This window comes from Lynx rufus, unplaced genomic scaffold (genome assembly GCF_022079265.1).
Source record: "Lynx rufus isolate CCGP_SWC_20201006 ecotype Redwood Valley unplaced genomic scaffold, mLynRuf1.p SCAF_9, whole genome shotgun sequence".
NCBI lineage: Eukaryota > Metazoa > Chordata > Mammalia > Carnivora > Felidae > Lynx > Lynx rufus.
Genome location: NW_025814897.1, coordinates 30,715,242 through 30,728,133, shown reverse-complemented (window position 1 = coordinate 30,728,133; position 12,892 = coordinate 30,715,242). Strand labels below are relative to the sequence as shown.

The window sequence follows — 12,892 nt, the reverse complement described above, 5'->3', positions numbered from 1 at the left end:
AGGGTGGCTGTGGACAGGTAAAGAATTGCCTCACCTCTGTCATGAGGAAACCCAAGTCTAGTAATCTCTCCCTTGAAGGCAAAGCAGTGATTTCCACTGGAAACTAAGGCTTTACAACCAAACATATCACATTATCATCATGCTGTAGGCAAGTCATGAGGCTTAAAACTGGGACTCTAAATTCCAATTACATTTTCTTCCTCGAGGTTTCATTAAAAGTAGCTTTTAAAATATATGAGCCAAAAGGTGCTGCTCGCATATAATAGAAACAACCAAAGTTTTAACAGATTTTATTTACTCTACACGTAGAAAACGTACTTGACAAGAAAAGCACAGAAAGTAAAACCTGGGAGTTGAAGAAAGAACAAAACACAAAAACATACTCCTTCTCAAGAAAATTACCTGACCCTGAACTCACTCTGAGGAATAGTTTGTTGTAATTTGCAAACAGCATGTGGCATATTAGCCACAGAGTAATAGAAGGAGAAAATATTTATTCTGGCTTCAGTGAAGTCCCTCATCCAATGTTATGAAACATCTTCAGGACTCTTCTCTCATCACTAATGCCTAAGTAAAAGAAAGAGAGTGAGCCAGGGAGGAACAGAGAGACAGCGAAACCTGCTATAAACAGACACCAGACATAGATGGAAGAGGAATTCCAGCAATAATTTCATCTTGGCATTTCACTCTGTCTTTCATATGGCTTACCCCTGCATACCTCCTAGAGCTGTACTGATATGATGAAACACTGAAAATTATGGAATTAAGCATGTCTAAAGTATGCTTTGTTTTCCATTTAAATCAAACTCTTCACTCTCTGACTTACCTATAGAGAAATTTAAATTGGAAATGTATAGAGAATATAACCAGATGTTTGACACTAAGAGTCATAATATATAAAGAGTCTAACAGAAATGTTGGGCTATAACAGAATTAATGGAAAGAAGAAATAACATAAGAATAAAATAACATTTTTGTAATGCTCCTGAACTCTATATGCAGTAAGCATCTATTTCAAAAAACATTCATTCTAAGGATGTGTGTCCCCCATAAGGATCCTGAGCCCTAGGGCAGGTTTCTCAACCTGAGGTGTATAAATAATCTTCTGGGGGCTATAAATCCCCAAAAATAGTATATATATTTTTTAATATATGTACATAAGAATACCGTTTTGAGGAAAGGATCTGTAGCTTTATTTCCTATGAAGTATTCATACCATAAGCAACTTCACCAATGTATCTGGACAGTCTGAAACAGTGCCTATTAAATTAAAGACACTTAAATATTTGTTCTTACTGAACCAGTGCTCTAAAGCCTCACAACTAAGGTTCTAAACTGGTTCTTTATTACCAGTGGACTTATGGTTAGAGTGAAGCTTCATATCTGATACTAAGAAATCAAACTGAATTAAGAACACCAATCTAACCAAATAGTTCTCAATTTTTTCTTCACGGTAAACAAACACAGAAACTTTTTTTTAAATTTTTTTAACGTTTATTCATTTTTGAGAGACAGAGTGTGAAGGGGGAGGGGCAGAGAGAGAGAATGTGAAGCAGGCTCCAGGCTCTGAGCTGTCAGCACAGAGCTGGATGCAGGGCTCGAACCCACAAATTGTGAGGCCATGACCTGAGCTGAAGTCAGACGCTTAACCGACTGAGCCACCCAGGTGCCCCAAGAAACACAGAAACTCTTAAAACATTAGACATAGTAAGGCTGTAGCAGATTTAAAAAAACAAAAAACAAAAAAAAACAAAAAACAAAAAAACAAAAAAACCCTGAGGCTCTGAAAGATGAATATTCCCAACCTCTTAGAGTTCAAACCAAGTTTACCTGTTTCTAAAACACTTCTAAACTTTCAGTAAAGAAAGAGATTTTTGTAAACTTCTAATGCACTTTTAATTAACAAATAAACTAATTCAACTAACCAGTTAAAAATTCTCTTAACTTCTCATAAAATCACTTCTTTTGATGTGAAACTCATATAGTTAAAGTGAGCCATCTAATAAGGGGAATGAAATGTAGATGTTTTGCTGGTAGTGTGAGAGGAATGGTGTTTAAATTACTTTCAAATGATTTGGATTAAAACCAATATTATCTCCCCAAGGTCCAAATATGAATCACATGCAATGCTGGGAAATGAATCCAGAATGCCTAACACCCACGATGCTGTGATCCTTCCTTCAACCAGAAAAGTATCTGAAAGGCTACAAACAATGGAGCCTTCCCAAGATGCAGTGGGTGGTTTTCTTCTTCCCAGTACACGGACTGATCAGCCTTTCAGAGAACCAGCATTTCATTCTGTAGGAATCTGAATCTCAGATTCAGATATCAGCTATAAAGCTCAAGGTTACTTTTACATTTTACCTCTGAATGTCTTCACCTATACCTGTTCCTAGCAGAGTAAAAAGCTGCTATTTCAGGTGCCTGTCTAGTGCAAAACAGCTGTAATTCTCCAAATTTTAAGTTGCTGTATCTTGAATGATAGATGGTTGCTTCTCAGAGAATCCAATCCACAGAGATTATAGTTGTACAACTGGGCATATCTTTAAAATAATATAGCCCCATCCTCAAAGCAGTGATGCTTAGCAAGAATCATGCAATCCTTTCCTTCATGCATACCACAACCTCTCTGAGTATATATGTGCTCTGAAAACACATAGTCAATATTTTTTATTTTATATCTGAAAACTGAAAACAAATTGCCTTCACAAGATGAACATTTAAAGAAATGTATGTGACTCTTATGTTAATCAAAAGGGGGACCAGGGGCACCCGTGTGGCTCAGTTGGTTGAGCATCCAACTCTTGATTTTGGCTCAGGTTATGATCCCAGGGTCGTGGGATCAAGCCCCACATTGGGCTCCATGCTCAGCATGAAGCCTGCTAAAGATTCTCTTTTTCTCTCCCTTTGCCCCTTCTCCCCACTCACGCTCTCTGTCTCTTCAAAAAAGAAAAAAAAAAAGAAATTAAAATGATCTTTAAAAAAGGGGGGGTGGGGGCAGGTTAAGTAAAAGCTGAGACTCCTGTTTCCAGCAGTATGGATTAGATACTTCAAAAGGCCTTTTCATTCCAATAACAAGGTCCAATGCACACCATAGTTTCTAATATACCTCTGGGCTCCCAGGAGATGGGGGGATCTGCAAAATAAAACAGCCACAGGCTGAAACCAGAAAGATAGGTGGGGGTGTGACTCTGAGAGCAAATGCTCATTTTTAACACTTTAGTGGGGAGACTGTGCCCTTGGGCCAGCAGGAAGGCAGAGAAGCTAAGCATCTTCAAATAATCCCAGGGACCCTCAAAGGAGTAAAGCCATCCCAGGTGGCCACTGTCTGGTGGAAGCTACTCTCATAAGAAGCATCATAAGGTCAGACCCATATTTCCACTAATAACGATCAACCAAGTGTCAGCTTATGAATAAAGAAAAACAAACAAACCACCTTAACAGTCATAAGAAACAACACACATTAGATTTTGATCTCCAGGAACTTCAGATACCTAAAGTATCAGATAAAGATTATAAAACAGCTACACTTGAAATGTTTTTTTTGAAAGGACTTAGGGGTGCCTGAGTGGCTCTGTCAGTTAAGCTTCTGATTCTTCAGCTCAGGTCATAATCTCACAGTTCATGGGCTTGAGCCCCACATAAGGCTCTGCACTGACAACGCAGAGCCTGCTTGGGATTCTGTCTTCCTCTCTCTCTGCCCTTCCCCCACTTGCTATCTCTCTCTCTCTCAAAATAAATAAAAATAAACTTAAAAAGTTAAAAAGGACTTAAAAATATGAGCAAGCAAAAGAGACCAGATTATAAAAAGAACCAAGTAAAAATTTCAAAAATGAGCAATATAATTGGTGAAAAAAAAAAAAAAACCTCTATGTATTGGTTAAATAACAGATTAGACACAGCTGAAAAAAAGAGCTGTAAATCAAAGCTAAATAAATAACCCAAAATAGCAGAGGGAATATGAAATTATGACAGAAAGGTTAACAGTCTTGAAAGATAGAATGAATATATATCTGATCAGAGTTCCAGAAGGAAAGAATTAAGGAACAGAAAGTAGACAGTATTTAAACAAACCTTAGAATTTTCAGCAAAGACATAAAGTCATAGATACACAAAGTATAGCAAATTAACAAGGAAAATAGTAACATTTCAGAATGCCAAAGACAAAGAAGAGATCTTTAAAGTAGCTGGAGAAAAGACAGGCAACCTAGAAAAGACTGAGGATATGATGAACTGAAGCACAGACTTCACCACAGTAATAATGGAAACCAGAAAGCATCTAAGTTACATATTCCAGTTTCTAAGACAAAATAACTATCAACCAAAAATTACACATCCATAAACCTATATTTCAAGAAAATAAATATATTTTTATATATGCATAAAAGTGAATTGAAGATCAAGAGGCCTACCCTGAAGGAAATGAGCTTGAACTTCCTAACCAACCTTCCCTCTCCAATCTTCTTGAATATCAGATTAATGCTCCTAAAATCATATGATCATATCACTTCCCTGCTTCAAACTGCCACATCAATTTCTAGAACCTACATAACAAGATCCAAATTTCTTAGTCTGGCATCGAAAGCACTTTACAATCTAGTTACTCCCCAATGTTCTTTACATGGACAATCTGGCTCCTTAATTTACTAACTGTAACCTTAAATTAGGTAATTAACCTTTCTGAGTCTCAGATTCATCATCTGCAAAATGAAACCTATAAAAACTGACTTCTGAGATCAATTAAAATAGCCCAGGTGAAGCTATCAGCACATTGCCTGCCACATAGTTTTCAATAAATGGTAGGTGGTATTATTTCTTATTATAACTCATTGGTCCTAAAATACAATGTAGGCATTTCCAACTCCATGCCTTTGCTCAATATTTCCTTCACTTTACTGGCCCCCAACACCTCCATTCCCCCCAAATCTGCACTAGGTAAATCAAAATTATCCCTAAAAGTCCAGCTCCTTCTTGAAATTCTTGTCTACCAGGCCAGAGCAAGTAAGTGCTCTCACTTCTAAACACATTAAAACATTTTCCAAAAATGCTATTCTGTTAACTATCTAAACTGTATGTTTCTTCTGGTCTAAAGAGGTGTTCATCTTAGATTTTCCTGTTTTACTCATGGAAAGCTTTACAGCCGTGAAAACAGAGACTGCCAAATAAATATGGATTGGCTGTTTAAGTTCTAATACCCTGGTAGAGATACTTTAGAGGAAAAACAGGAGCGGGGTGGGGGGGAAGGCAGCTGTCTTAGGATTCACTGCATTCTTTGTAACCTTCCAGACAGCTGTGCTTCATTCTAAAGACATTATACATATTCCTTACAGAAAAACATCAGACAAGGAAGTCCATGGTGGGCAGGAAGAAGTGATAAGGATACATCAGCTGACAGCTCTCTTCAGGAAACATCTTTCAGAGTCTATTTTCCAAGGAAGTCAATTTGACCTGGTGTTCCTCTCACCCAAGACAAAGAAAACAGTTTTCCAGGAGTTGCCCAGCTAGCACAAAGGAGGTGTTCAATAAATGCTGGCTGACTCTGAACAGGCAGACCAAAGCAACTACTCAGATTATTTTGCTTGTTTAAACAAAACAAAAAAAACAAAAAAACAAGAAAACAAGGTAGTGAGGCAGATTTTCTCATCAGCTCTTTCAGTTTCCAGTTAACCATTTGCTGAGGATGCCACAGTTGGCTCCCCCACCCAAAACCCAGTAACAAACCTCTCAAATGAGTCACAATGATCAAACAACTGAATCAGGTTAGCCCCTCCCTACTTCATTCACTGTGGCGGACATTAATTAAGGTTCACAATCAACATGCTATCACATTGAACTAAACAAAGTTTTTCCATTTTAATTTTTTTTAAAGTAGGCTTCGTGCCCAACATGGAGCCCAATGCGGGGCTTGAACTCATGACCCCAAGATCAAGATGTGAGCTGAGATCAAGAGTTGGATGTTTAACTGAGCCACCCAGACTCAAAGTTTTTCCATTTTTTTTTAAGTTTATTTATTTATTTTGAGAGAGAAAGAGAGTAAACTCATGCGCAAGGGGCAAAAAGAGAGGGAGAGAGAGAATCCCAAGCAGGCTTCACACTGTCAGCATGGAACCCGATGGAGGGCTTGAACTCACAAACCGTGAGATCATGACCTGAGTCACCCAGGCACACCAAGTTTTTCCATTTTAAAAGAAAATCTTTAGGGGTGCCTGGGTGGCTCAGTAGGTTAAGCATCCGACTTTGGCTCAGCTAATGATCTCACGGTTCATGAGTTCGAGCCCCACATCCAGCTCTGTGCTGACAGCTTAGAGCCTGGAGCCTGCTTTGGATTCTCTATCTCCCTCTCTCTCCTTCTCCCTCCCTCTCTCTCTCTCTCTCTCTCTCTCTCTGTCCCTCACCCACTCACACTCCATCTCTCTCTCTCTCCCTCTGCCCCTACCCAACTCACTCTCTGTCTCTGTCTCTCTCTCAAAAATAAATACACATTAAAATAAACTTAAGAATTGTCTGGGATCTTACTTATGCTTCATTACAGAGAAAGAAACCTGGCTTCTCAGACCATGAAGGAAAAGCAGGAAATGACCCATAGCTTAAATAAAAACATAAATAAAAATTAAAAAATAAAAGGAAAACTTAAAAAAAGAAAAGAAAATCTTTACTACTGTCAAATCTAAAATTCCACTATTTTATCTATCAGAGGCCAAAACAAAATACAATTTTTTTCGTTATTAAAAAACATCCTCATTAAAGAAAACTTGGGGGGAAAATAAAGAAAACTTGGGAAAAATACAAAAGAATCAGCCAGAAAAAGAGAAAAGTAGAAAACAATCAGCCATAAGACCTACCACTCAAAAACAGCACCTATCAACATTTTGGTTCATTAGATTCCAGGGTTTTTTTTTCCCCCTAAGCATAAGATTAGTTTTTGCATAACTGTAATCATATGTATATGCTAATCCTACCTGCAGCTTGCGTCACTTAAATTATTCATAAACATTTCTCCATGTTTTTTTTTCTTCTTAACCATGTATAACTTGCATACATGGTAAGATTTTTAAATTAAACCAAGAAATACTTACCATTTGCTTTCTTTCACAGAAACTACTGCAGTAAAAACTAAGAATTCTCAAAAGTTCCTGGGGCCACTGGAGCTAAGATACATAAAAAAATGCCTAGACACAGAGGAAGTACTTAAGATAGTTAACTGACTTACAAGTGACAAAGAGAATATTTACTATAGTCATCTCTAGAAAGATACAAAAGAAATGAAATTAAGCCTCGGTTTCTAATGAGTTTTTAGTGTCATTAAAAAGATAGAATGTATTATACCCAATAATTGAAACCCAATGTAATTCAGCATACAACTATCCTTGCTCTTCAAGAGCTGGGGATGCTTTATTCATTTGTGCACCCGTAGTATGCACAACAGTGCCTGTTCAATATATTGAACAGATATTCAATAAATGCTATACTAAACTGAACTACAAACTAAGAGTCATGCTTATACAGAAATAAGAAAGGTCACTGAGAGACAAGGTTAGGTTAGGCAGAGTAGGAGTATGAATATAGCATAATTTGACTTTGGCAATAATTCACAGAAAGAAGTCTGAACTATAGAAGCTTTGGGATTCTGTGAAAATGAAAAATAACATGAGGAAAAAAAATGTTTGTAGGGGCGCCTGGGTGGCTTAATCAGTTAAGCGTCAGACTCTGGATTTCCGCTCAGGTCACGATCTTACAGTTTGCGAGATCAAGCCCTGCATCGGGGTCCATGCTGACAGCGTGGAGCAGGCTTGGGATTCTAGCTCTCCCTGTCTCTCTGCCCCTCATGCATGCTCTCTCTCTCTCTCTCTCTCAAAATAAATAATAAATAAATTTTAAAAACTTTTTTTTAAAGAAATATGGGGTGCCTGGGTGGCTCAGTCAAACGTTCAACTTCAGCTCAGGTCACGATCTCGTGGTTCCTGAGTTCAAGCCCCACCTCAGGCTCTGTGCTGACAGCTCAGAGCCTGGAACCTGCTTCGGATTCTGTGTCTCCCTCTTTTTCTTTCTTTCTTTCTTTCTTTCTTTCTTTCTTTCTTTCTTTCTTTCTCTCTTTCTCTCTCTCTCTCTCTCTCTCTCCCCCCCCCACTTGTGCGCATGTGCTTGCTCTCGCGCGCGCATACTCTCTCCCTCCTCTCTCTCTCTCTCTCAAAAAATGAATAAACATTTAAAAATTTTTAAAAATGTTTGTATAGTTTTAACTTATAAAAAGTTTGATGTTTCTACACAATCAGCATTGAAACTGCCACTGAACATATGAACTACTCATGGGAAATATATAACACAGAATAGATACTACCTAAAAACAAAGAAAACACACCACCACAAAATACTACAGTATTCCTTTAAATCAGAAACAAGGGCTAATTCTCAGGAAGCTTTCTGTATGTCATGAAAAGTGGCAAAAAGGCAGTAAATTAAAGCTTTAGATCTCCATATAGAGTACTATGGTGGATAGTGTCCTTGCTAAACTAGGTGTAAAAGAATGTGCTTACCAAAACTTTCTTTCAGGATCTCTTTATACTCCAGTGAAACTATTTGCATATATGGTTAGCATTCAGAGGGTAGAGAGAGCTCTGAAATCTGTATTCAACCCTAACAGCATCATACTCACACCGCCTGATTCTAAACATATCTTAAAAAAAAAAAAAAAAAAAAAGAATCCAGCTTCATGAATAGAGTATCATTCAACAGACTCCATACATCCTCACTTCATTCATACACATATTTTCTTTTCTTTTACCCCACTTGTGCTTTGAAAAAATTCAAAGAATTTATGGAGAAGGAATCTGCTAATATCACATCTCTAACAGCTGCTAGCTTGATATACTAAATCCATAGCTCCTTCAGTTACATTATGTGTCCATTTCAGAAAGTGTGCTTAATTACAAACCTGGTTACTTTCAGAACTGTTCTAAGCCTATCCTACTAGGCTTCCTTAAGTGCAAGTTACACAGACCTTAGGGGCTGGTGTATGATAATTTTGTCTGGATATAATACTGCAATTACTTATGATTAAGTACCTCTAATAGCTATCCATTCAGTCTCTGAAGCCTGAACTCATGAATAAATGCCTATCAACAAGTCATTTGAGAATGAACAGCTGATTTGAGGCACTGCATAATGCAGGGCAGGTGTTCTTTGTTTTTCTGAACACACACACACACACACACACACACACATATCACACACACACACACACACACACACACACACACACACACACACCTGATAGCAATTATATCTGCCAGAAAATTTAAAAGGAATTGTAACATAAAATAAGTCATTCTTAAAAAATGGTTTAGAATACTTTTCAAATTTTTTTTCAGGAAATTTTAATTTTTAGATTTTGCTAAACTTAAGCACACAAGCTTGTTTTATATCAAGAATACAAACTATTACTGTTTTAATTCTAAATGAAGCACTTCTCTCTAGGACATCAAAAGATTTGGAAGCCAAAAAATATTACTACATAATCATTCAAAAAAGCCATGTGGCATAACATTTGTAAGGTTGAATTGCACCTGTCACCAATACAACAAAAGAATATTTTATATGCAAACCACAAAGCTTTGAACATTTGATAAATTGTTAAACTGATGCATAACAAATCGACTGTCAAATGAAATGATACAAGTAACCACAAATTAAATTAACAGAAATAGTTCAAAACTCCCAAATTTAAAACGCATAGGCTATCACCTTGAGCAAGTTACTGCATCTCTCAGTCTGTTTCTTCATGCACAAAATGAACAAAATAATTTTAACAATCTCTTAAAGTTGTTAGTAATATGAAATGAATTACATATTAAATTCTTAAACAGCCTGGCAAAGGTTAATAAAGAATGTACTGTATTAGGAACAACAACAAAAACAATGTATTATATCAGGAACAATTTTTTTTAAATGACAACGCTGAAAAATAATAGTATTTGAAAAGAATAATCATAAAAATAAAAAAGACACAGCTGTCATGACCTGCGGAAGAGTAAAGTTTTCAAGGTATTACAGTGTGTTTAGAGTACACACAAAATAAGAGAAAAAGAGCTCCTTACTGAAAAAGATAGCTATAGCCCCTTAAGGTGTATTAATACAACCTACCACCTTGATTCCTTGTCATTAGTCCTATTTTGCAAAATTTTATTCTTCCTCCTATGCTCTGCAGGTAAATCCCAGCCCTTAATATCAAGAAAGCCACAAAACCTGTACCTCCAGAAAAACAAAGTAAAAAGTTAATGGTATACAAAGTCCTTAGCATCTTCTAGTTTTATTAACAAGCAACCAAGTTGAAATTCAACTGCCAAATGTGTCTGCAATAAAAACTGCAAACTTTCATATGAACAGAACTTTTCAACAATGGGGAGTTGTTCCAGTCTGTGAATAGGACAGTGTCAGTGTGACCAACAAAGCTGGGAGCTGGACATTCCTGACACCCTTGTCCCCTGGTTAGCCTTTGATCATTTATATCTCCCAACCACATGTTTTTGGAAATCACTTTCGGGCAAAGTATATGACAACACCTACCCATATCCTGAAACTTATCCTTCATCATACAGCCCTGTTTCCACAGCTTCTGCCTCAGACCCTCACTTTTATCTACCACCATTATGAACATTCCACAAGAATGAACATCAAACACAGGAGTGCTTTGTTTTTCTGGTCTGTCCACCCCCACTCCCAAACAGTCACTTTGTGTTTTAATTTGTATATTCTGGAAAACATCACGGGATGACAACAGCAACTGAGCCAAACAATAAATGACCTAAGAACTATAAGACCTCATCTGGTTACCTGAGGATGTCCTCCACAGAAGTGTTGTGTAGTGTGCTTTAGGTAGACATGGGTTTCAGTCTTTACTACTCATTCAGGATGCAGTCTTGGAAAGGTGGCTTGACTTAGGTCTTAGTTCTCTTATTCGAAAATGGGTTAATAAAATCCACCTCACAAAGCTATTGTAAGCTCTAAATGAGATTTCAAAGTGCCTAGTATATAGTACATGCTCACTAAATACAAGCTACGTTAGACCCTCCATCCAACTGTCCTGAGACACACAAATCTAAGAGAATTCTGGACAGTGGAAAAGACAAAACTCCGAAGTTTGTCAGTGTGACCTGATGAAAACGGCCAAGATGCTATTTCAGGGTAAGGGTCTGCAGGGTCTCCTGGGCCAGGCTGGAAACAAAAAGGATACTTGATTGAGAGCTATGGCATTTTATTTCCACCAAAGGAAAGTTGGGTTTGCCCAATTCAGTTCCTTTGTTTACAACAAGAGAGAAATGAACAGCACATCCCCAGAGGGCTGTGACCAAGAAGGCAGGCCTCAGAGTTGCGCTTCGCTGGTACTTCGGAAGGCCCCTCACTGTCGACTTCTAGGCAACGCGCTCGCTCCGCAGTGTGTTCTAGCAAGTTCCGAGCCCACGCCTAAGCTTACACCTTCTTTCCAGAGAGCGGTGCCCACCGCCCGGAACCGGCCCACCGCCCGGAGCGAGCTACCCGGGCCTCGCACCGGCCCCTCGCACCCCCGCAACGACCCGGCTGGGACCCCGCCCAGAGGCCCCCGATCGACCCTCTTCCGCCGGGACGCGGGCGCGCGCCGCTCCTCCGGCCGAGCCCCCAGCGTCTCCGGAGCCGGGACCGCTATTCCCGCCAGGAACCACTTCAGTCGCTCCGGGCCCGCTCTGCTCCCATCCGCCCCAAATCCTCCTCTCCCAAAGGCAGAAACATGCACACTCACCCCTGAAAAGCAGCAGGAGGAAAAAGTCAGACAGCCGGGCGCAGAGCCGGACCGTTGGCCGCCGCCTCAGCGCCATGTCTAGAGGAGCTGAGGGGCCGCGGACGCGCGGCGCAGCTAGGCTTCCCCGCGCGCATGCGCCCTGCCTGCCGGGGCCCCGACTACCCGCCCCTAGTTACCATAGCGACCACCTGGACCAGCACAGCCGTCACCATAGTAACAAGGGAAGCTGAAATTTGGTCGCTATGGATTCAGGGATGCTCAGGACGCAAGCGCATGAGGTCTCATTCAACGAATTTGATGGGAGGAGATAAAGAAACGTGTTCAAGAATGGGGCGGGGTAAATTTCCATAGCTATAAAATGAATGGAACACTACAGATCAGAGAAGGAGCACTCAATTAAAACTTGGAAATGAAGTATTTCCTCAAATTATTTCCACAAATCCTTATTCCACAAATAAGGATGCATTCTAATTGTCTTTAAAGCATTATAGCCTGCACCTCTTTTGAGTCCCTGATTCCAGATGTGATAGAAGCAAAAAGCGCTGAAATCTATTTAAAACATAAGCAAGACATATATTATGCAGAATATAAAAGTGATGTCTTTCTGGAGAGCCTGGGTGGCTCAGTCGGTTGAGAATCCGACTTCGGCTCATGTCATGGTCTCAGAGGTCCTGAGTTCGAGCCCCACATCCATATCTCTGCTGTCAGTGCGGAGCCCTCTTTGGATCCCCTGTCCCTCTCTCTCTCTCTCTGCCCCCACCTCCACCCACATTCTCTCTCCCTGTCTCTCTCTCTCAAAAATAAACATTTTTTTAAAGTGATGTCTTTCAACACAATACATAGTTTCTGTGGTAGATCAAAAGCATGATGGCATGCCCATAGTTTATTCTGCAGAAAAGCAGGATGATAATTCTTTGCTCTGATTTCTCACTATTGGAAAATGATAAGGCTAGGGTAGAAAAATGGAGCAGAATCTTATGAAGACAAGCAGATAAGATGAAGAGAAGGATAAAATGTACTGGAAGTTGGGCCTAGGGATGCAGGAGATTTTGAGTGTCACTTACTACCATGGAAATTCTTGGGGCGCCTGGCTGACTCTGTAGGTTGAGCACCCAACTC

The 12,892-nt window shown here is 39.3% G+C and overlaps 1 protein-coding gene across 1 annotated transcript in view; it reads right to left on the bottom strand.

The window, feature by feature from the left end:
• Positions 1-11,887, bottom strand: part of JAM3 (junctional adhesion molecule 3) — an 82,209-nt gene extending 70,322 nt beyond the window's left edge. Inside the window, exon 1 of the mRNA XM_047070694.1 lies at positions 11,774-11,887. Coding sequence (XP_046926650.1) covers positions 11,774-11,849 — 76 coding nt within the window. The 5' untranslated portion in view covers positions 11,850-11,887. The remainder of the gene's footprint in view (positions 1-11,773) is intronic.
• Positions 11,888-12,892: the final 1,005 nt, after the last annotated feature.